The sequence below is a fragment of the Mustela erminea genome, chromosome 16, assembly GCF_009829155.1.
Source record: "Mustela erminea isolate mMusErm1 chromosome 16, mMusErm1.Pri, whole genome shotgun sequence".
Classification (NCBI taxonomy): domain Eukaryota; kingdom Metazoa; phylum Chordata; class Mammalia; order Carnivora; family Mustelidae; genus Mustela; species Mustela erminea.
The window spans coordinates 8,443,447-8,466,437 of record NC_045629.1 but is presented as its reverse complement, the minus strand read 5'-3'; the positions used below and the strand labels follow the sequence as shown (position 1 = coordinate 8,466,437).

The 22,991-nt window shown below is 37.7% G+C and overlaps 1 protein-coding gene across 1 annotated transcript in view; it reads right to left on the bottom strand.

Moving 5' to 3' along the window:
- Nucleotides 1-1,279: 1,279 nt before the first annotated feature.
- The window catches only part of RP1 (RP1 axonemal microtubule associated), a 357,923-nt gene continuing 336,211 nt past the window's right edge, over nt 1,280-22,991 (bottom strand). The window contains exons 24-27 of the mRNA XM_032316308.1: nt 19,701-19,855; nt 16,054-16,132; nt 6,282-6,363; nt 1,280-1,677 (exon numbers count right to left, since the gene is read on the bottom strand). Coding sequence (XP_032172199.1) covers nt 1,605-1,677; nt 6,282-6,363; nt 16,054-16,132; nt 19,701-19,855 — 389 coding nt within the window. The 3' untranslated portion in view covers nt 1,280-1,604. The remainder of the gene's footprint in view (nt 1,678-6,281; nt 6,364-16,053; nt 16,133-19,700; nt 19,856-22,991) is intronic.

The window sequence follows — 22,991 nt, the reverse complement described above, 5'->3', positions numbered from 1 at the left end:
GTCACTGTGTGTATGCATAGGGACTATAGAGCGAGACCGCTGGGTTCAAATTCAGCTGTCCTATTTATTTCATTCTCTGAGCTTAAACACACTTCTCCAAGTCTCAGTTCCCTCATCTGAAAAATGTAATGATACTATTCTCTTCACAGTGGCAGAACTGAGATTCAAACACAGATCTCTTTGATATCAAAGCCAGGCCATAGCCTCTTCTAGGCTAGCAGATGGGTTTTATCTCATGTGAGGCTAATTGAGGAAAGCGATAAATGGACAGAAGACGTCTGCCTCCATGTGTGTCCCCTGCATGGGGCTCGGTGGCTATCCACCACACCCCCAGCAACCAGCTCCCAAAAGACCAACCTGATGAGATTCAGCATGAAGTGCAGTGAGAATGTGATTTAACCCAATCATTTTCTTTTTACCTTTTCTTCATTATATTGCCACCAATTACAAGAGTGTCATGCCATTATCTAGAATAAGACTTCTGCTTTCAGACTAACATATGTTGTATAAAACTATTTTATGGTTATCAAATGTTATGGGCCTCTTCAGTTACCTTCTTCTAAACCCACCTAAACATTTTGGTAAACAGCAGGTGTCAGATTTTCTGAAAAATAAATGAGAAGAAACAGTATTTTTTCTCATGCCAGTGTACCTTTATTTTTATTTTCCTAATTTAAATTTAATTAGCCAACATGAAGTACATATTTAGTTTCAGATGTAGTGTTCATTGATTGATCAGTTGCATATAACAGCCAGTGCTCATCACATCACATTCCCTCCTTAATGTCCATCACCCGGTTACCCCACTCTTCCACCCACCCCCCCCTCCAGGAACCCTCAGTTTGTTTCTTATAGTTAAGAATCTATCACGGTTTTTCTCCCTCTCTAGTGACTTCCCATTCAATTTTCTTTCCCTTCCACTGCTATCGTCCGGACTGTTTCTGTTACTCCACATATGAGTGAAATCATATGACAATTGTCTTTCTCTGATTAACAATATTTTTTAAAAAAAATTTAATTCCAGTGCAGTTAATATATAGTGCTATATCAGTTTCAGGTGTACAACATACTGATTTGACAATTCTATACATTCTTCAATGCTCATCATAAGTGTACTCTTTTTTTTTAATATTTTATTTATTCATTGGACAGACAGAGATCACAAGTAGGCAGAGAAGCAGGCAGAGAGAGGAGGAAGCAGGCTCCCCGCTGAGCAGAGAGCCCGATGCAGGCCTCGATCCCAGGACCCTGGGATCATGACCTGAGCTGAAGGCAGAGGCTTAACCCACTGAGCCACCCAGGTGCCCCCATAAGTGTACTCTTAATCCCCTTCACCTATTTCACCCATAAGAAGAAACAGTGTGTGTCCTACTCCATCTATCATAGACTAATCTTGGTCAGTTGTTGGCAGACTCTTCTTCCAACTGTTGAGGTTCTCAAGCAAGGATGGGAACAGAATAAGCTGACCTCCCCAGCTGTTTGCTCCAGTATGAGAGGAGGGCAAATATACTATCACCAGCAGATCAATAGCCTTTTGAAGGCACCATGAAGGCACGACACACACATGTTGACCCCATCAGGAGGCCACAGACTCAGTCTCCCCTTCACAGAGAGACTTCATGTTCTGCGAACAATTCTCGTTCAGTCCTGCCATCATCTTGGTACTCATCTAGCCACCTGCCATGGGAAGAGGGAAGACAATATGAGAGAGAATTTAAAGGCATGTTATGCAGAACTGAAAACAAAATACGGAAAGGGTTTAAAGAGGCCTTCAGGGGAACCACAGAAATTTTTAAAAGCATTGAAGATTTCAAGCTATATCAAATGATCTTTAGGAGTGCAACCTCAGCAAACCTTTGTCATATACTTTAGTTGCAAGGCTGCACTGATTCATCTGAAAATGCTGGATTTTAGGAACATCCTATGATTACACTACAGATGTTCTAATATATCATAAAATCAGTAAAAATTTCTCGTTTAGTATTTCCTAAGTGGAAGCTGTTATGTCTCTCCTTTCGTGTGACTGGTAGGTATATACAGTGGCTCAAACCTTAGATTCTAGAACAGCACTCTTCAAGAGAAATACAACATAAGCCATGTATATAAAAACAGCAAAAATTAAAAACATGAAATTACTTCTACTATTTTTCATTTTAATAAATATAAAAGATGTGAATGCTTGCTTGCCTCCAACCCCTGCCCAAATTCATATGTTGAAATTTTCTGGGAGGTGCTTCAAATCCTGAGGTCTTCCCTGAATAGGATTAGTGCTTTTATAGACAAGGCTCCACAGAGATCCCTTGCTTTCTCCATCACATGAGAACACAGCAAGTAGACAGTTTGCAGTCTGGCCTTTGTCAGAACCCAACCCTGCTTGTACCCTCATCTTGGGCTTCCAGCCTCCAGAACTGTGAGAAATAAATCTCTGTTGTATAGACGCCACCAGCCTATGGTATTTTGTCATAGCAGCCCAAACAGACTAATACAATTACATTCTTACTCATTCTAATGTTTGATAGCTGATATGTACCTTATATCTTATTACATCACCTCTCAGTGTGGAATAAGCGCAGTTGGGAAGTTCAGTAGTCCTATAGCTGGTGGCTCCCCTATTGGACGGGGCAGTTCTAGAATCACATCCACCTCCATCTGAATGCTGATTCCACTAATCATGGTTGGGTAAGACACTTCATCTCCGTGTTCCTCAGCTTCCTCATCTGTGAACTACAAGTATCACATAGCCTCCTAGTGGTCATCTGTGAGGACCACAGGAGTTGCTGTGTGAAGCTCGGGCTCCATCATGGAGCCCATTCTGTGGTAGGAGTGTGCTACATGGTAGTGATGGGCACTCCTTGATTTTCTCCCCGCCAAGCAGAAGAGACATGTGTAAACCTTTGAAATCCACAACAGAATAAATGTCCTATTTGCTTTTCTTATTCCACAATAGTCTTAAATAATTTCTGCTCCAGAGACCTTTTCTTTTCTCACAAGTAGAGGGGGCCTTGAGTCTAAATGGTTAAGGTATGCTGGGAAAACTAGCAAAACCTGTGTCTTCCAAACACCCCAAATCTCAGTAGAATTTCCAACAAATCAGTTTTATAGGGAGCTCAGTAATTTGCACAGGGACTTCCTCCTTAGAGGATAATGCACAAAACCCTGGGAATAAAATGGGAACAATAGATTAATAGACATTAAATTAAAATTCCCAAAACGTCCAAGGGACCAAGAGACATGACTAACTCATCTATAACTTGTACACATCATTTAATCTCTATAGGTGACATTTTTTTTTTCATTGTCTGTGAAGCACAAGACTAAATGTTGTTAGAGTTTCTTCACCCTTAAGGGAATAATAGTAAGAAAATGTCCCTCTTTTCTTACTCAGGTAATCCATGGCCCTCAAAGAGAATAAACAAGGGAAACCCTGTTAATAATCTTATAGTTCAGTTGATAACAGTGCAATGGAATATCTGTGTGCAGTATTTAATATGATGTAGTAGTTTCATGCAGCAAAATACTTAAGTCTTTTCATTCATATCATTTTGTTTCTTACATAACCAAGGTTTGTAACCATTCCAAAATGTTAGGCCTAAAGGAAGAAGTCACCTCCATCTTGACTTCTACTCCTTTACCTTGCCAGTAAAATAAATTTCAGCTCTGAAATTTCAGCTCTGACTATCATCTCCTGTTCTGGATGATTCTTGATTTTTAAAATGTGACACTTTTATAAAAATAAAACTATTTTATTTGTTCCTTATGTTATTGCATAGTTACTCTAGTATAGAGAGCAATAAAACTGTATTGTATATATTAAATGTAACTTCATATGATATCAAATATCTGGATGTGATTTAGAACCAAATGTTGTTTATATGCTGCCCAATAGAATAGCCACTAACCATCTGTGGTTATTGGGTCCTGAAATGTAGCTAGTATAGCCCAGGAACTGAATTTTTAATTTAATTTTATTTTAATTAATTTACAAGTACTAGCTCTATGTAGTTAGTGGCTACCATATTGGACCATGCATATCCAGATTTTTAAAAATAAAAGTTAGTGGGGCACCTTAACGGTGCAGTCAGTTAAGTGTCCTACTTTTGGTTGTAACTCAGGTCATGATCTCAGGGTCATGGGATTGAGACCAGGGAGGGGCTCTGTACTCAGCACGGAAGTATGCTAAAGTTTCTCTCTCCACTCTCAATGAACTTTCCCCGTGCTCTCACTCTCTCTCTCAAATAAATAAATACATCTTTTAAAAATAAATAAATAATAGTTAATAAATTATTTGGAGACTTCTAATTACTACACATATGATCTAGAAATAAAAGTGAGCTTTTCTCCTTCATTTGCATATGTGGCATTGTGTCTAAAGATTTCTTTACTTCAAAACTGCTTCCATGACAATAACACTTATCATCATGTAGTTTCTAATAATTGCAAAGCGCTTTTGCAGTTACTTCATGTATACACTGTGTGAAGTCTTCAAAGGACCCTGCCAAATAGGTGTTTTTACTGCTATTTTACATAAGAATGAACCGAGACTAGTCATTGAAGGAGCTGTAATTCAAAGGAAGTCCCGAGAAATTTCAATCATTGCTCTTTTCATGGCCCATTAATAAAAATAAATAAATTCTTACAGAAAATGTAAATATAGGATCTCTCTCCAGAGCTTGAATGTTACACAATGGCAACAACTACTATGATGCACATGTGTTTTAAATGGATGTGATTGTAGAAAACAGGCAAACAGAAGATCAGAGAAGTGTTACGCATTTTGTTCATACAGAATGCATAACTCATTAAGTTTCTAAAGAATCAACATTTTCTAGAACCAAGTATTGTAAGGTAAAATCCATTCAGTCAACCGTCGTGTTTCTCTATGTGTTTGAAAGAGCATGCAACACTCTAGGAGAAAATGATGCCAAAATACCTGCTTAACTCAGAGCACACCCAGCTTTCTGGCTTCATTAAGTATCACATCCCTCCTGCCTTATCCTAGCATTAAATGGGAGCTCCTTCAAGACAATGGTGCTTCATTTTTTTTAATCTCCATATAAACAGGACTTGGCATAGGGCCTGACACCTGGGAGGCATTCAGATTCTGCATGCATAAACAGATCAACAAATGAATAAATACAGTGCCTGAGTTCTTTAGGTTCAAGGACTGTGCAATCACATAGACAAACACCTTGGCACCTGGACTCTCACATAGGTCTCTATCATGGCCCTGAGGACATTGTTGTTCATTTTCACATGGGCATCCACTGAATCCTTTCAGGCAAAGACTATATTCCTTATCACTGGATCTCTTTACTCCACTTCTTTTTTTTTTAGGATTTTATTTATTTGACAGACAGAGATCACAAGCAGGCAAAGAGGCATGTGGGGTGGGAGGGGCAGGCTCCCTGCAGAGCAGAGAGCCCGATGCGGGACTCAATCCCAGGACCCTGAGATCATGATCGGAGCTGAAGGCAGAGGCTTAACCAATTGAGCTACCCAGGTGCCCCTACTCCATTTCTTGATACGATAGCTAGTCAGTTACTATTTATACAATGACTGAATGAAGAAATCAGTATATTCTATAGATTAATTAATAAAGGAGGAAAATTAGTCTTGTAATTTCTATTCGTAGTGCACTTTATGTTAGGATGTATTTGATATTCAATGCATAATAACCCTAAAAAAGGAGGGACATCTGATTTAAACATTCTCACCATAAAATTCTGAAAACTGAAGTTCTGAGAGTGTTAAGTGATACACCTATAAATGGCCCGGGAGTTACAGAGCTGCCCTTGCAACCTGATTCTCCTAATTTATATTCTATCTACATCACATTAGAATAATGCTTTAGAGCTCACAGCTCATATACATAACTATATACATAACTTCATTGGACTTTGAATGAGTCCGATGAGTTAGGAGGAACAGGTATTATTCCCATTTTACATATGAGGAAATTGAACATCTGGGAAGTTGATGGTAGCACCCACGTTTGCAGAACCAGCAGGAGCACAGCAAGTATTTGAGAAACACATCGCAAACCATGTTTCTTTCCATTTCAACATGTTTATTGCAGAAAAGTATTAAGTAATACAAATAAAGAGAGAAATTTTAATGCTGTAAGGAACAGTTTGCTGAGGAGAGAGGCCTTCAACTCTGGTAGTAAAGGGAGGGGTGATGTGACCAGGTGACTGGGGGCAGGGCTTGCTGATTCTAAGCTAAAATGGAGTGGACAGAGGGAAGCATAATTCTGCATAATGAGGAATTAAGTAACAGCATACCGGTTGCATGGAAACAGCACTTCTTGACTGCCATCTTCCTCTTCAGACTTAACAATAATACTCTCTAGAAACCATCCATTACCTGTTTAAATGCACAAAGGAGATCATTTTCTTTAAGATAAAATACACTACTGTTGTGATTTTATTCACAGACTGTCCAACTGTTCAAAATCTGGGTCCAGGGGTGCCTGGGTGGCTCAGTGGGTTAAAGCCGCTGCCTTCAGCTCAGGTCATGATTTCAGGGTCCTGGGATCAAGCCCCACATCGGGCTCTCTGCTCATCAGGGAGCTTGCTTCCTCCTCTCTCTCTGCCTGCCTCTCTGCCTACTTGTAATCTCTGTCTGTCAAATAAGTAAATCTTAAAAAAAAAAAAAAATCTGGGTCCAAAATATGCACTTCCAAATTATATCAGGAAAGAAATGAAAATGTGAGTGAACGACCTTATTTTTCAAAGTAGTAGAAGCAGAGGAAAAAAGAAAATTCCCTATCAGGGACAAACTCTCTAAATTCTTTTAGAAATATTTAAGGACCAAGAACAAAAAGAAATAAATTCCTATAAATACATTTCAGTGCATTATTTATAGAGGGTTGATAGATTTAAATCATAATGTAAAGTCACAATAATCATCACTCTTAATGATGAAACTCTAGAAGTTACCACTGATTACTGCATTTGTTAATGCAATTAAAGAGGAAAGAGAAACGGAGGAAGGAAGGAGAATGAAAAGTGCTAAATTCTGGGAAAGAAGAAACAGAGCTGTCATCATCCACATGTAAGGTGACTTTCTAAATTAAGAACCCCAAGAAGCTGCAGAAGATAGTGAGAGATGAGAAAAAATGATTACATAATAAATATATAAAAATCCATTACATTTCTATTGACCAGAAAGAAAGCGTTAAGAAGCATAGTTCAATGAAAGCAATCATGTTGAATTGCTATAAAAATTTAAGAATGTAGGGATAAATTTAAAAACAGATACAATGTAATTTATAGAAAAATTATTGGGGTGCCTGGGTGGCTCAGTAGGGTTAAGCATCCAATTCTTGATTTTGTCTCAGGTCATGGATCTCATGGCTCTCATGGGTAAGGGGATCAAGGCCTGCCCACCTTGGGCTCTGCACTCAGAGAGTGTGCTTGGGATTCTCTCTCTCCCTCTCCACCCCAACACACTCTGGGTCTCTCTCTCTCTCTAAAATAAATAAATCTTTAATAAAAACTGGGTGTGGTGCATAAACAATGAATGCTGGAACACTGAAAAGAAATAAAATAAAATAAAGAAAAATTATCTAATTTAAGCATAACAGCAAAGAAGACATAAATAAAGAACTATTCCATATTCCTGAGAGTGAAGAAATTATAGAGATGTCAGTTTCTCTCAAACTAATCTAAAGCTTGAATATAATTAAATCAAATTCACCCTAAGGTTTTACAAGAAAATTGACCAAAAAAATGATAAAATGTATACGGATATGTGAAGCCCAAGAATATCCAGACACTCCTGAATTTGATAGAGTAAGGTAGGTGAATCATCCTTCTAATTACAAACATTTGTTGTAAGTCTATACTAATTAAGACAATAAAGAATCGGTGCTGGCATAGATAAATTGATTGATAGAACCAGAGAAAGGACTCAGAACTGACCTGCACATCTACAAACTCGTTACAAGCAGCCTGTGCTTTGCTCCCAGTGCAGAAGTATATGAAGGACTGCTTGCTGGGAGCACCATTTTCATCAATGAAGAAAATTATGACTGTTCATTTGTTAAATATTTTTGCCAAAATATCAAAAACTCCCTTACTGTCAGTTATAAACATATAGGAAAGTGAAAAATATCACACCAATATTTAGTACACTGTAATTGGAAAACATTAGAAACAGAATTAAAAAGTAAAAAACTTTTTAAAGAGTAGCTAAAAAAAACTTATCAAGAGTAGACTGGATGATGCTCATATTTTTCTTTCATCACATAACTTGTAATAAAGAGCAAGCATCTTTTTGATCCCGAATAACCAAAGGAAAGTTGAAGAAGAAAACTAAAGCAGGTAGTATCACAATGTCAGTCTTCAAACTTTATTACAAAGCTGTGGTCATCGAGACAGTACTCGATGGTACTGGCACAAAAACAGAAACATAAATCAATGGAACAGAACAGAAACCCCAGAAATGGACCCTCAACTCTATGGCCAACTAATCTTAAATGAAGCAGGAAAGAATGTCCAATGGGAAAAAAGGCAGTTTCTTCAACAAATGGTGTTGGGAAAATTGGACAGCCACATGCAGAAAAACAGAACTGGGCCATACAAAAATTAGACTCAAAATGGATGAAAGACCTGATTGTGAGACAGGAATCCATCAAAAACCTAGAGGAGAACATAGGTAGCAATCTCTGTCACCTTGGCTGCACTAACTTCTTGCTAGTCATGTCCCCAGAGGCAAGAGAAACAAAAGCAAAAATGAACTATTGAGACTTCATCAAGATAAAAAGCTTTTGCACAGCAAAGGAAACACTGGACAAAATCAAAAGACAACCAACAGAATGGGAGAAGAGATTTGCAAATATCTTATCAGATAAAGGGCTAGTATCCAAAATCCATAAAGAACTTTTCAAACTCAACACCTAAAGAACAAATAATCCAATTAAGAAATGGGAAGAAGGCATGAACAGACTTTTCTCCAGAGAAAACATACAAATGGCTCACAGACACATGAAAAAGTGCTCAACATCACTCAGCATCAGGGAAATACAAATCAAAACTGCAATGAGATACCACCACTCTATACCAGTCAGAATGGTTAAAATTAACAAGTCAGGAAAGGACAGAATTGATGAGGATGTGGAGAAAGGGGAACCCTCTTACACTGTTGGTGGGAATGCAAACTCTGGGAAAAAGTATGGAACTTCCTCAAAAAGTTGAAAACAGAGCTACCCTATAACCCAGCAATCACACTACTGGGTGTGTACCCTAAAGATACAAATGTAGTGGTCCAAAGGGGCATGTGCACCTGAATGTTTATAACAGCAATGTCCACAATAGCCAACCAATGGAAAGAGCCCAGATGTCCATCAACAGATGAATGGATAAAGAAGATGTAGTATGGATATATATAAACACACATGTACATATATACATATACAGTGGAATGGAACATACAATGGAACATTAGAAAGACACCAAAAAAAAAGAAATCTTGCCATTTGCAATGATGTGGATGGAAACTAGAGGGTATTATGCTAAGCAAAATAAGTCAATATGAGAAAGATAATTACCATACGATCTCACTCGTATGAGGAATTTAAGAAACAAAACAGAAGATCATGGGGGAAAGGAGGGAAAAATAAAACAAGATGAAATCAGAGAGGGAAGCAAACCATAAGAGACTCTTAATCATAAGAAACAAACTGAGGGCTGCTGGAGGGGAGGAGGGTGGGTTAACTGGGTGATGGGCATTAAGGAGGGCACGTGATATAATGAGCACTGGGTGTTATATAAGACTGATGAATCACTGACTTCTACCTCTGAAACTAATACTACACTATATGTTAATTAATTGAATTTAAATTTAAAAAATTAGATGAACAGTAAAAAAAAAAAAAGAAAGAAAGAAAAAAACCAAGCCTCTTTTCTGGCCTTTGCAGTTGTCTTCTTTCTAAGTTTCCATCGGCTTCCTCCATTGTACCCTCTGTGCTTCCAGTATCATAAAACATCTCCTAGAGTTGCTTTAATGGGAAGTTTTTAGCAGCATCGCTTCCTCCAGGACAAGTTCATCTTTTTTGCCATCCCCGTTCAAGGTCATAAGGTCCCTTCTCTAGGTTTGATGGGTTGTTTATTTAAAGTCTCTCCAACGGTGACATTAGCAACATTCCCACAGTCAGATATTTCTTGTATAATTAACTCCATTTATATTTGATTTCAACTTCCATCCCGGTATTATCACTTTTGTTTCTTTGATGTGCTTGTACCTTTGAATTGTTCATTTTTGTAGAATGTCATATGCTTTATTACTGAGAGACAAGTAGTCAATATAGCTACAGGCTTTGCTGTCTGTTCAGGAACTGTGTAGCAGACTGTGAAAGACGTCAAGGGATTGGCCACAGATCAGGATGCACATCTGTTATATACACAGTGATTTGTGGACTGAGGATGCAGCAGTGAAGTCCCTACTTTATGCAGTGACAGTGAGCATGCCATGATAACTGAAATTTGAACCACGTTGTTGAGGGACTTGTGCTATTTAAATCATTGCCACTAAAATTTTGCGTACAGAAACCTTGCGAAGTAAGAACTTCCCTATATCTGACAAAAGTGACTTTGTGGAGCACAGTAGGAAAAGATGGAGTAAATGATAAATCATGATGTTACAACTGGTCATCCACATGGGAAAAAGTAAAATGGATTATATCCTTATGTCATACACTGAAATCAACTACAGGTGGAACAAATATCTAAATCTTTAGGACAAGAATTTATATATATTTTTTTCTTTCTTTCCTTCCTCCCGCCCTCCCTTTCTTCCTTCCCTCTCTCTCTTTCCTCCCTTCCCTCCGCCCTCTCTTCCTTCCTTCCCAATACCTCAGGGGTAGAGAAAGCTTTCTTAAGATGGAAAATCTGATCACTAGAAAAAATGCCATATTGTTAAATTGAAAGACGTTAAAATTCGGAATTTCAGCTTATCAAAAGATATCCCACTGCGCAGATATTATGGTAGTAACTGCTAGTTGATGTCCCCCACAATCACTGCAATGTTAGAGGCACATTTCCCAGATGGCTTTGCAGTTGGAGATAACTGTATGACTAACCTCAGTAATCGGATGTGACCAGTAGTATGAGCAGTTTCTATCTCACTTGCTTGGAAGACACTGTTGCCACGGATTTTCTCTTTTCTGTGTGGTGTGACCAGCTCTGCCCACTCAGAGGAGGAAGATGTCTGGGTGATGGTATAATAGCAAGATGCAAGGACCTGGTCCCTGATGACAAGCCAGAGCATACCCATCATAACGACTCACTTTGGAACTGGTACCTGGGTGGGAAACCAGCTTCTATCTTTTTAAAACTCTTTCTGAGCATTTCTTATTAGATATCTTTAGCCTTTACCATAAATATTATAAAATATTACAGAGAAGAACATGTATTTCCACAAAAAAGGAAATTTAATAGACCAAAAAAAAAAAAAGAAAGAAAAGAAAAGAAAAGAAAAGAAATCTCACGCTTCTTACGAATCAAGGAAATTGAGACCACAATGAAATACTATATTATACCCCAAAATTAAGTGTACCAGGTGTTTGTGAGACTGTGAAACAACAGAAATTCTTATATACGGTAAGAGTAAAGCAGTAAAATCATTTTTGACAAAGCAATTTATTTTATAAAGCTGAATAGAATCCATAATTTTTGGTCCAGCAATTAACTGCTACAGATTCAGCTTGGAGCCGGGTTTCTCAGCCTCAGCACCACCGAAACATTGGGCCTGACAGTTCTTGGTTTTGGGGACTCTCCTTACATAATAGGATGATTAGCAACAGCCCAGACCTCTACCCACGAGATACCAGTAGCACCTCCTTCCCAGCATGCCAACCAAAACAAATCTCCAGACATTGCCAAGTGTCCCTGGGGGAGGCACAGTCACCCCCACCTGGGAATGATCACCCTGGAAGAACTCCGCCTTCCATGCACCAGGGGACACGTACAAGAACGTTCATTTCCGTCTGGGACAGCCGACTGGAAATGACACAATCAGTCATTAACAAGAGATGAATAAATTCATCATGTACAGTCATGCAATAGAATATTATGGTCATGAAAACATTATCTGGAGCACTACACAAGAAAGTGGTTGAATCTTGGAAATACAATTTTGAGTGAAAAAGAAAATCAAGCCATGTGAGATTCCATACAGCATGTCATGATTTTTACAAAGCACAAAAACTATCAGAAGCATTTTCAAGGATGCCAACATAATTAATAGAGCCTTTTTTTTTTAAGCAATGATAAGAATACCAAGAAATGATAAGGAAAAAACTCGGGATGTCTACCATGGGGAGAGGATGGGTGAACACAGGCAGGGGCCCTGGTATCAATAATGTTCTGGGATTAACTTGTATGGTTGGTTATTGAATTTATATCATCCATATTTTGAAAAGAAAAGAAAGGAAAACATACCCTAGATACCCTAACTATCATGGTATTTTTTATTTTAATGAAAAGACTGTGCAGCATATAGGAAGGAGAGTTTAAATAATTTAAAAAGAACGTTAAAGTAATTACAGGCATACCTCATTTTATTGTGCTTTGCTTTATTGCACTTTGGGGATACTGCAGTTTTTACAAATTAAAGATTTGTGGCAGCCCTGCACGGAAGAGGTCTCTCTGCACCATTTTCCATTTCATGTCTCTGAGTCACTTTTTGGTAATTCTTGCATTATTTCAAACTTTTTCATTATTATCGGTTATGGTGATCTGTGATCAGCAACTATTACTCAGTGTAAGTTCAAATGATGGTTAGCATCTTTTAGCAATAAGGTATTCTTTAATTAAGGCACATACATTGTTTCCTTAGACAAAATGCTATTGCACACTTAATAGACTACAGTACAGTGTAAACAGAACTTTCATTATTCACTGCAAAACCAAAGAATTCATTCGACTCACTGTATTGTAATATTTGCTTTCTTGCAGTGGTCCAGAACGGAACCTGCAATATTTTGGAGGTATGCCTGTCCTTTCAATTTCCCCAAATTGAATTTCAAATAGCCTCATCCCATCAGCCAAAGAAAACCTTCAAGATTTCCAGATATCACACCAAAACCTAGCTCTCACCCTAAGTCTACCACATTTTCATCTTTTCTCAGAGAATTTCATGTTCTTCTGGACTATGCTAAGTACACTTGCCATATGTCCAGTAGCACTCCAAGGGTCGCTTTCAGACTATGAATCATATTTTATTACACTTGCTTATTTCATATGTGTTTGCTCCCAGTAGGCTCTGCCTATGAGGGCAGGACCACCCGCATCTTCTTCACATTTGAATGCCCAGTCTCTGGTGAAATACCTGGCACATAACAGCCCCTCAGCAAAGAACTCTGACAGAAAGTAGTGTTTGCTGTTGACTGCTTTGAGGACAACGTGAATCAGAATCCCCTAAAATGCTTATATATACATGTTTTATATATGTATAATATAATAAATATATTAAAGTAAAATATGAAATATGTAACAAAATATTTATTTTATATAGTATATATTTATATTACAAAAATACATATTTTTAAAAGTTTATTTCTGGTAGCTCAATACCTACTAGATCAAAATCCCTGGGGTGGGCCCAGGAGTCTATTTTGTTTGTTTAAAGACATTCAGTTAATTCCTGAATACTCTGAAATTTTACAAACTTTGCTAAAAAGGTAGGGCTTTCCTGAAGCTTTCTATTATTATATTTGAGAGAAATATCTACAGATACAACTGCATTCAAGTTAAACGAATAATGTGGTAAGTAAGCTTCTCTTTTTACAAATGAGATGGGAAAATAAGCCTTGAGGATGTAGCCGAAGTCATTCCCATACCTGCACAGGTTTTGTTCATCAATGCTTCACTGGAAAAAACTGATATTTAGAAGTGTGTTGCGTCTTCAGCCCAAAGCATTTTCCATGTGAGTCATTTAGCTCCTTCAGCATATTTAAAATCACAATGTTTATTTCCTTTTTCCTTCTGTCATTTTTATTCTTTGTATCAACCAGCCTTGGTAATGACAGAGCAGTCTTCATATATGTGGTTTGCCCCTTCATGCAATTCCCGGACTCAGCCTCCTTTCTTCAGAAACCGTCCCCTGTGATTGATGTGCTGTGACTCCTGTTTCTACAGTCCTTCCACATTGGCCCTTTCAGTAATTCGGGGCTTTCTTCACTCATCTCCAAGAGGAGTCTCAAAATAATTTTCTGAAATGACAGCCTGATGAAGCCAGGGATTTCTGCTAACTGCTCTGTTCTGACCCACGCCCCACTCTCCAGTCTGGCCTCTCCCGGGCTGTTCTGCAAATCCCCACACTGTTTGCAGCGGAGACTTAGCATAAAGTCAGGACGATGCCAGTTTCCATCCATCATGAAAATAGTGCAAAAGTTATACCCCTCTGCAGCAACACCATATAGAGAAGGCAGCATACTGTGTCTTTCTATTCAATTTCTCATTTCTGTCTCTTCCTAATAATTTCCCCTATAGGATCCTCAACTCATTTTACATGTCTCCGTTCTTTCTATACACTGCTACCTTCCCTTTTCTTCTTCCTTTCTCTTTGGTTCACATCCAGAATAAATGCTTCTTTCTTCCAAAGGCCATTTTAAGCTGTCCTCACTTTTTTTCAAGGATTTTACCCAAAATTGTTTCACTGACTTAAACTCATTTGTTCAATAAATTGTCATTAATTAAACCTCCATACTATTCAATGCTATACTAGGAAAGAGAGTAAAGATGAATAAAATATAATACCAGACTTCAAAAACTCAATATTAAGCATAAAGATAAAAGGAAGCGTAGAAATAAATGTAATAAACAGTTTCAGCACTATGATATAAGTGGTGATGTGGAGCTACATTGTAGCAGTAAAGAATACAGGTTCTAGAGACAAACACATAAGCTTGAATTGAACAGCTCTACAGGAGAGAGCAAAGAAGGTATTAATGAGGTAGAATTGACTGGGCTTGATTAATAGACATGGAGGAGGTGGAAGGCAGGGAGGAAAAGGAGGACTCAAAAACTATACTCAAGTAGCTGCTTTCCTGAAGAGTGTATGGTATGGGACAGAGGAGAAACACATCTGCAGGAAACATGACAGATGCAATTTTGAACACTGTCTAGTAGTTCTGGAAATTTTGCATGTGGGCACACACACACACACACACACACTAAAGTTTTTGTCTTCGTGGAAAATTTCATTTATAATAACATAGCAGTGAACTTTTAAAGTCATATAATAAACCTAACCTGACAAAACTTCATCTAACTATATAATTTCCTTTTTTTTAAAGATTTTATTGGGGCGCCTGGGTGGCTCAGTGGGTTAAGCCGCTGCCTTCGGCTCGGGTCTTGATCTCAGGGTCCTGGGATCGAGTCCCACATCGGGCTCCCTGCTCAGCAGAGAGCCTGCTTCCCTCTCTCTCTCTCTGCCTGCCTCTCCATCTACTTGTGATTTCTCTCTGTCAAATAAATAAATAAAATCTTTAAAAAAAAAAAAAGATTTTATTTATTTATTTGACAGACAGAGATCACAAGTAGGCAGAGAGGCAGGCAGAGAGAGAGGGGGGAAGCAGGCTCCCCTTTGAGCAGGGAGCCCAATGCGGGGCTCGATCCCAGGATTCTGGGATCATGACCTGAACTGAAGGCAGAGGCTTTAACCCACTGAGCCACCCAGGCACCCCTAACTATATAATTTCTTAAAAGAAATTTATTTTCAGTGGCTTAGTCAGTTAAGTGTCTGACTGTTAATTTCAGTTCAGGCCATGATTTCAGGGTCGTGAGATGGAGCCCTGTGCTGGGCTCTGCATTCAGAGGGGAGTCTGCTTGAGATTCTCTCTCCCCCTTTCCCCCTGCCCTTCCTCCTGTTGTCTCTGTCTAAAATAGATAAATAAATAAACAAACAAATATAAAACCTTTAAAAAAAGAAAATTATTTTCTCATCTCAACTTTACATGACCTGTATATTTGTCTTTTTCTTTCACTTGCCTTTTATGCTACTTTTAATAAATTTTCAAAACAGATTTCTTACCAAGAAAGCACATCTTACCTGGACCTGTCCCATCATGACTAATCAGAACTTTCTTCAGTTTTCCCAGAGACACTGCCTCAATGGAAAAAATATCAACCTATGTGATAACAAAAATAAACTGAATGATCATTAGGATATTTCCTTTCTCTAGGAAAAAAATAACATTATAGTACTATATTAGTTCATCACTATATTGCTATATATCACTATATTATTAGTGGTATACTATAAAAATTTTCCACTTACTATTTTATATGCAGTCCTACGCTATGCCTTGTGAGACAAATACAAGCAGGCTATATAATTTTTGCCTTCCTTAATCATACAGTCTAAATAAATCTGAAAAAGATTTTAAAAGTATAATCATACCATTTACGCCTGCCATTAATAGTGATAATAATACTTGATATTGCCCTCACTATACACAAAATTTTCTAAGTGTTTTTCATATATTTAATCCTCACAACCCATGAAGTGAGTACTGCTCATTGTCTTATTTTACAGTTGGAGAGACAAAGACATACAGAGTTCAATTACTCACCCAAGATCAATGTCTAGTGAGAGACCAAGTCTGGAATCATCCCCCAGCAGTCAGCCTCCAAAATATACCATGTACACCATTGGTGTCTGCCTCTCAGTATGTTTTGTTTCTATATCAACAATGCATTGCAGTAGCTACATGTGCATGCATATACAAATGAAGTCTTAAACTATTAACTGGATATGTAGTCTACAAATTAAAATACATAACACACTCAATGCAAACATCCATGCAAATAATACAACATGAACAGCACCCCAAGACCCCCCCTTGGCCCATTACCGTCATAATCTCCCCCAGTGGTAACCAATATCCTGACTTTTAATTAGATTTCTCTAAATAGAATCATACAGTATGTTTTTTCTGCCAGGCTTGTTTTATTCAACCTTTGTGGAATTTAGCCAGGTTGCTTATGTAACAACATTTTGTTTATTTTCATTAGTGAATATTATTCCATATTATTTATCTATTCTACTTTTATGAACAGCAATTATTTATGGATTAGGGGTATTACAAATAACATTGCTTGGAACATTCTTGACATGCCTTTTTGTGTATATTCATGTACATTTCTGATGGGGAACTACTGGGTTATAGAGCTTTAGTAGATAGTCTACTTTTCTAAAATGCTTATACCACCGCAAACCATGTGTGCTCAGTGTGTTAGAGGTGAAGGTGCTCCACAGCTACTCAGTATTTGAGGTTGTCATTCTTTTCAAGTTTAAGTCATCTGATTATGCACAGTGACCCTTGATTATGGCTTTCATGTTATTTTCCTGATTACTAACTCAGTTGGGTAGACCTTTCATGCTTATTGGCTATTTGGATACTCTCTTTTTAGAAAGGACATAGTCAACTGTCATGCCACGTTTTAAATTGGGCTAACTATTTTCTTGTTGGTCTGTTGGTGTTCTGTATATAGTTTGGAAACAAGTCCTTTGCCAGGATATATTTTAAAATGTCTTCTCCCACTTTGTGATTTGCCTTTTTACTCTCTTCAAGTTACCTTAAGAAAGGGAAGTCTTTATTAAAAGGGTGTAAATTTATCTTTTTTTCCTTTATTCTTAGTGCTTTCTTTGTTTTGTCTTTAAAATCTTAGTCTCTATGTGTACACACATGTATAAAAACTATCCATAATGCTGCTATAACCAAAATGTGGAAGCAATCCAATAGCACACATACTAATGAATGGATAAATGAAATCTTATCTATACACATAATGGAATATTATTCACCCTTTAAAAAAAAAGGAAATTCTGACACATGCTACAACACAGATGAACTTTGAAGACATTGTGCTGAGTGAAATACAAGTACTCTTTGATTCCACTTAGGTGAGTTTCATAAATGAGCCAAAGTCACAGAGACAGGAAGTAGAATGGTGGTTGCCTGGGTCTGGGTTGAGAATGGGATGTATTGTCTAATGGGTATAGCTTCAACTCAGGAAGATGAAGTTCTGGAGCCTGATGGTAGTGATGGTTGCACAACAATGGGAATGAATGTGCTCAATATCACTGAACTGTACACTTAAAAATTGTTAATGTGGTAATGTTTATATTATGTGTATTTTACCACCATTAAAAATGTTTTTGTTTAATCCTAACCCACCCCCAAGATCACAAAGGTTTTTCTCTTACAGTCCCTTCTAAGTACTTGTTTGTTTTACCTTTCCCATTGAGACCTCAATTTGTATGAAATTGATTTGGGGATTTACTGTAAAATGGGGCTCATAATTTCTTGATTATCATAATTGATGTCCAAGTTGCTGCCTTTCTCTGATGCTGCACATCAAGACATGGATCTTGTTCTGGCTCTATTCTGTTTCTTTTGTTCTATTTGTCTTGCCTTGTACCAATTAATGCTATCTTAATTACTTTAACTTTACAATAAATCTCAATATCTGGTAGTGTGAGCCCTCTAGCTTTGTTTTTCTCTTAATAATCGTCCTGTTTATTTGGGGTGCACTTGTTTCCTTTCCACATAAATCTTAGAATTAGGTTGCTAATTTCCATTTAAAAATACGGGATTTTGAATGCTATTGCACTGAAACTGCAGATTAGGAGAAAAGTTGAGAAATTATATTGACTCTTCCAATCCAGGAACATAACGTATCTCTATTGATTTATGACTTTTAAAAAATTTCTCGATAATATTTTGCTGTTTTCCATTAGAGGTCTTGGGTTGGCCATCTGGTGCCTGCTGCCCCCTGGGCCTGCAGATGGAGGGAACCTCAGGGCAGATTGTATGTGCATCGCTCCAGGACTGTGCTTGTTCCTGCTCAACTGCTTTAGTCACCACTGTCATTGGTGCCCCTGTCAAAAGAGGTCCTGGAGGTCCTTGCTGTCAACAGAGGCGACCTCAAGAATGCATATGTACCTTCGCTCCTCCCCTTTCCTTCTTTCCTCTACATTCATGCCTTCACTGTGCTTTTTGGGATCACCCCCGTCCCCATCAACCACTCACAGGACCTGTCCCTGGCTCTGCTTTGGGAGAACTCACATAAAGGTCCCACTTGGCAAGTGGAAGTTTGTGAAGGCCTCTTTACTGCTGGGTGCAGACTGAATCCCAGTCCTCTGAGAACTTCCAAATCTCTGCGTGGCATCTGGGGCTCCCCATGGCTACTCTCTGATTGGCTTCCTGCTTTGAAGCTTCTGCTTACAAATGGTAGAAAGCGATGCCGAATACCAGCTTCTCCTCCACACTTCCTTTCTCTCCCGGGTGTTGGACCCTCACACCCTGACTGGCAGCCTAACTGACCCTTGGCAGCCATCCAATGCCTTTAAAACCAATTTTAAAAGGTATTTATCTAATGTTTCTAGAGGTCAGCAAGTTAGTCACTTTGTTATGAGCTAGACTGCCCTAGCTGGAAGTATAATCTTCGTTATTTTGTTTTTGTTTTTTGTTTTTTTTTTAATAGAAAAAACTAGGAGTTACTCATGGTTGTACTGTCTCTGGTTAAGCCCACCTCCTCTCAGCCCCAGACGCACACCAAGAAATCCCCACACCTACCCGTACTTCTTAATTGGTATCAAATGAGCAGCTCTGGAATTTTCTGTGTGTCTTTTTAGTTATAGAAATTAGAGAACAGATGGTAGGTAAGAATCAATAAAGATCTTTCTATTACCTGTCCACGCCGAAACTTGACAGTGTTATTTTGGGATTGATGAAGCCTTCGGTTCCCCGAATCTCCTCTGGTGCCAATGAGGTTGATAACCACGTTAGCCTCTGTCTCTGCGCCTGGCTTCCTGCCCGTGTACATGTAGATCTCATAAACCACTACTGAAATGTCAGAAATACAATATTGTCTTTCTCATTTTCATTTCTCTCTGAATGTATTAGATATCCTGAAAAACAATCAGAATGTTGCCTAATGGAGCTGACATGGGTTTCTCTGTGGTGGTTGGTCCCAGCTCTTTTCATCATGCAGACCCCACTCAAACAGACTCTTAGCTGTCCCATGTTCACCTTTCGTAAGAGTCAGCTATTTCCCAAACAAAGGTTTCAAAATAATTATTGTTAGCAATTATGCACTTTCATAAACCACTATACTTTCACAGTTATTTTGAAAAATTAAACTTAAAAAAGATATCCTTCCTCTCTTAATTAAATGAAAGTGGCAACTTTCCCCCCAAAGTTTGGCTGGTCTAATCACAGCTGGTCATTCATGCTGCTACTTCACAGAGATCACCACTCTAATAATGGAGATTTGTAATAGCATTCTTGAGAGAGAGAAAAAATACAAAGATACTAGAGAGATACAAATTTAATTTTTTTGAAAAGAGACCAGGGAGGTACCAGCAAATTATAATCCACCATATTTGACCCTAGAATTAAGGCAATTTCTGAGACACTGGTAGAGGTTGCTAATTAGAAAAGAGATTGCTCTTGCTGATACAACTAATATGAATAATATCTTGGACACAATGAGTACTTTTTATTCCAAGTCCTAGAACACTTTATAACTCGTACTCTGTGCAATTGAACAGTTGCATTTATAGAAATTCACATTAACATTTTCCAAAGAACTCAGACATGAAAATCCAACAAGTAAGAAAACAAGGTAAGTGAGAAACATTGTCTGTTTCCATCGTGCCTGACCTTTAAAAAGACAAATGTGGTATACTGGGAAATGGTGTAAGCAGAGAAGATAAATCAGTTTCTTTGAGCAGTCTTACATATTTTAAAATACCCTAGAGTGAAACCCAGCTGAGTTTAAGCAGAAAATTAGAACACTTCTCATGAATTTAGGACAACAAAGGAAATCTTTTAAACTTCCTATAAAGAAGATCTGGTCTTACAACCTGGGTAACTGCCTGAACTGAATTAAGCCAAAACTTATGATAGAATTCTTCATGAAAACAAGTATGTGGACAAACATGATCAGAAGTCTTAATAGAGAAGACTTGCTTCTGTTTACTGAGAATTTTTCCATTGTTTCAGAGGAAGAGTGAACTTGTTTACAACTTAAAAAATAAAATGAAGAAATTTAAATGATTAAAACATATCTAAAGTAAAAAAGGAAAAACATTGTTAAAGGTCTAAAAAAAGGCATATCAAAGATTATTTAAGTTAGAGATCATCACAAAGAACAACACTCAGTGCTCCCTCTATCACAACAGACTGTACACATTGTACAACCAACGTACCCATTGTCCCACGATCAAATCATGCACCTTGCCTGCTACTACACACAACTTAAATATTTCTTAACATTGTATTCCCAGAAGCTGCTATAAATTTAGTACACAAGCACCAAAACACAAAAACAAAACAAAACAAAAAGACAAAAAAAAAAAAAACCCTCGAGATCCAAAATTCAAAGAGAATTAAATGTACTACATATTGGAACAAAGTGGATGTCATAGTTGAGCACTAAATTCTATCCTCAAACCACATCAAAGAGAGAAACATAGTTCGAATTGGAAATTGAAAGAAAACATATAATCCCACCCAGAGAAACAGATATTTTGCTGAAATCTTTAACACTGACTCAACTTTAATTGTACAGTGTTACATAATTCACTAAGTATTTGCTATAGTTCTTCAACAAAACCATATAGTTTTTTTAATGCTAAATTCATAACAATAGAGCAATACAAAATTCTTCCTTTAATGTAAAGAAAGGGAGAATTTAAAGGATACCTGGTTAGCACGTTGCTTAGACGCACTCTAAAATATTATGTGTTTTAAACAAGTCTTAGCAAGAGAAGATCTCAGAGAATTCTTTGTTCAGTCTCTCTCCTTGGGCATGAAAGTCAGGTCTCAGGGTTGTTGATTCAAAGGCAGGACCATATGTTCTAACTAAAAGACTGGCATTGTTGTAAAAATGTGGAAGGCTAACAGATTATCTCTATTCTAAGAGAGGGACCTCACACACACACACACTCAGGGAGGTGAAATCCTAAGGGAGAGCAGTAGTAAGTTAAAAATGTGAGTTAGAAGAAAATTTACAATGGTCTCAAATACTTGAAAAATTCAAGACTGGGTTTCTAGACCTGGATGTTATACAGAATGGAAGAGATCATTTTACTTGAACATATTCAAAGACAAATATTACTAATCAATCATTCTGGCTGCAAGTAACTATTCTTAAAGCACCAGATTTTAAGTAGTTATTAATATACATCTCTCACCATGATTTAGCTGAAAGTATTGAAAGAGTTAACTTGGTTGCTTTAGGTTATCCATAAATATTGGACATTTTTGCCTCCAATTTTCTAATGTTCTTTTTACCATAGTTGGTGCTAAATTTTTCTTTCAGGTTATTAGTCAGGAGCCTCAGCTGCTGTGAGCCTTACTCACTCAGATAAAGTCTGCCATAAGCACCCAATAATAACATTGCTTGTCTCCCTGTTTGCTACAACTGTCATCCGATTCAGTTCCTAGCTAAACTCTATATTTTCACCAAGGGTGGGGGCATTTGTTTCACTTGCGTTCTCAATGTCATTGCCTTCAACTCTCTCATTCTTATATTTACCCACACTTACAGTCATTTCAAAACTTTTCCCCTCTTTCAAGGAATGCATAGCACGCATATCAATGTCAAAGCTCAGCATTCTTTGGGCCGAAAGACTTGTGGGCTACATAGTAAGATTTAACATCACCTCATTAGTGACACAAAAATCCAGTTTTCACCTGAAGTTTGTTTTTTCCCCCCTCAGACATCATTTTAGGCCAGAATCTTCTAAGCATTTGTAAATGATGATTTATCAGCATCAACTCTAAGCATTAACATCTCCATAAATAGTATCCTTAAGATTTCCTTATAAGAAATCTTAGATTCTTTTGTCTCTGCTTACTACAGAAAGCATAGGGTTAAAAATATACATATTTGCTCTTCATAGGGATATATAGATATATAGATAGATGATAGATAGATATAGATCTATAGATATATAATTTCTTAGCCACAAGG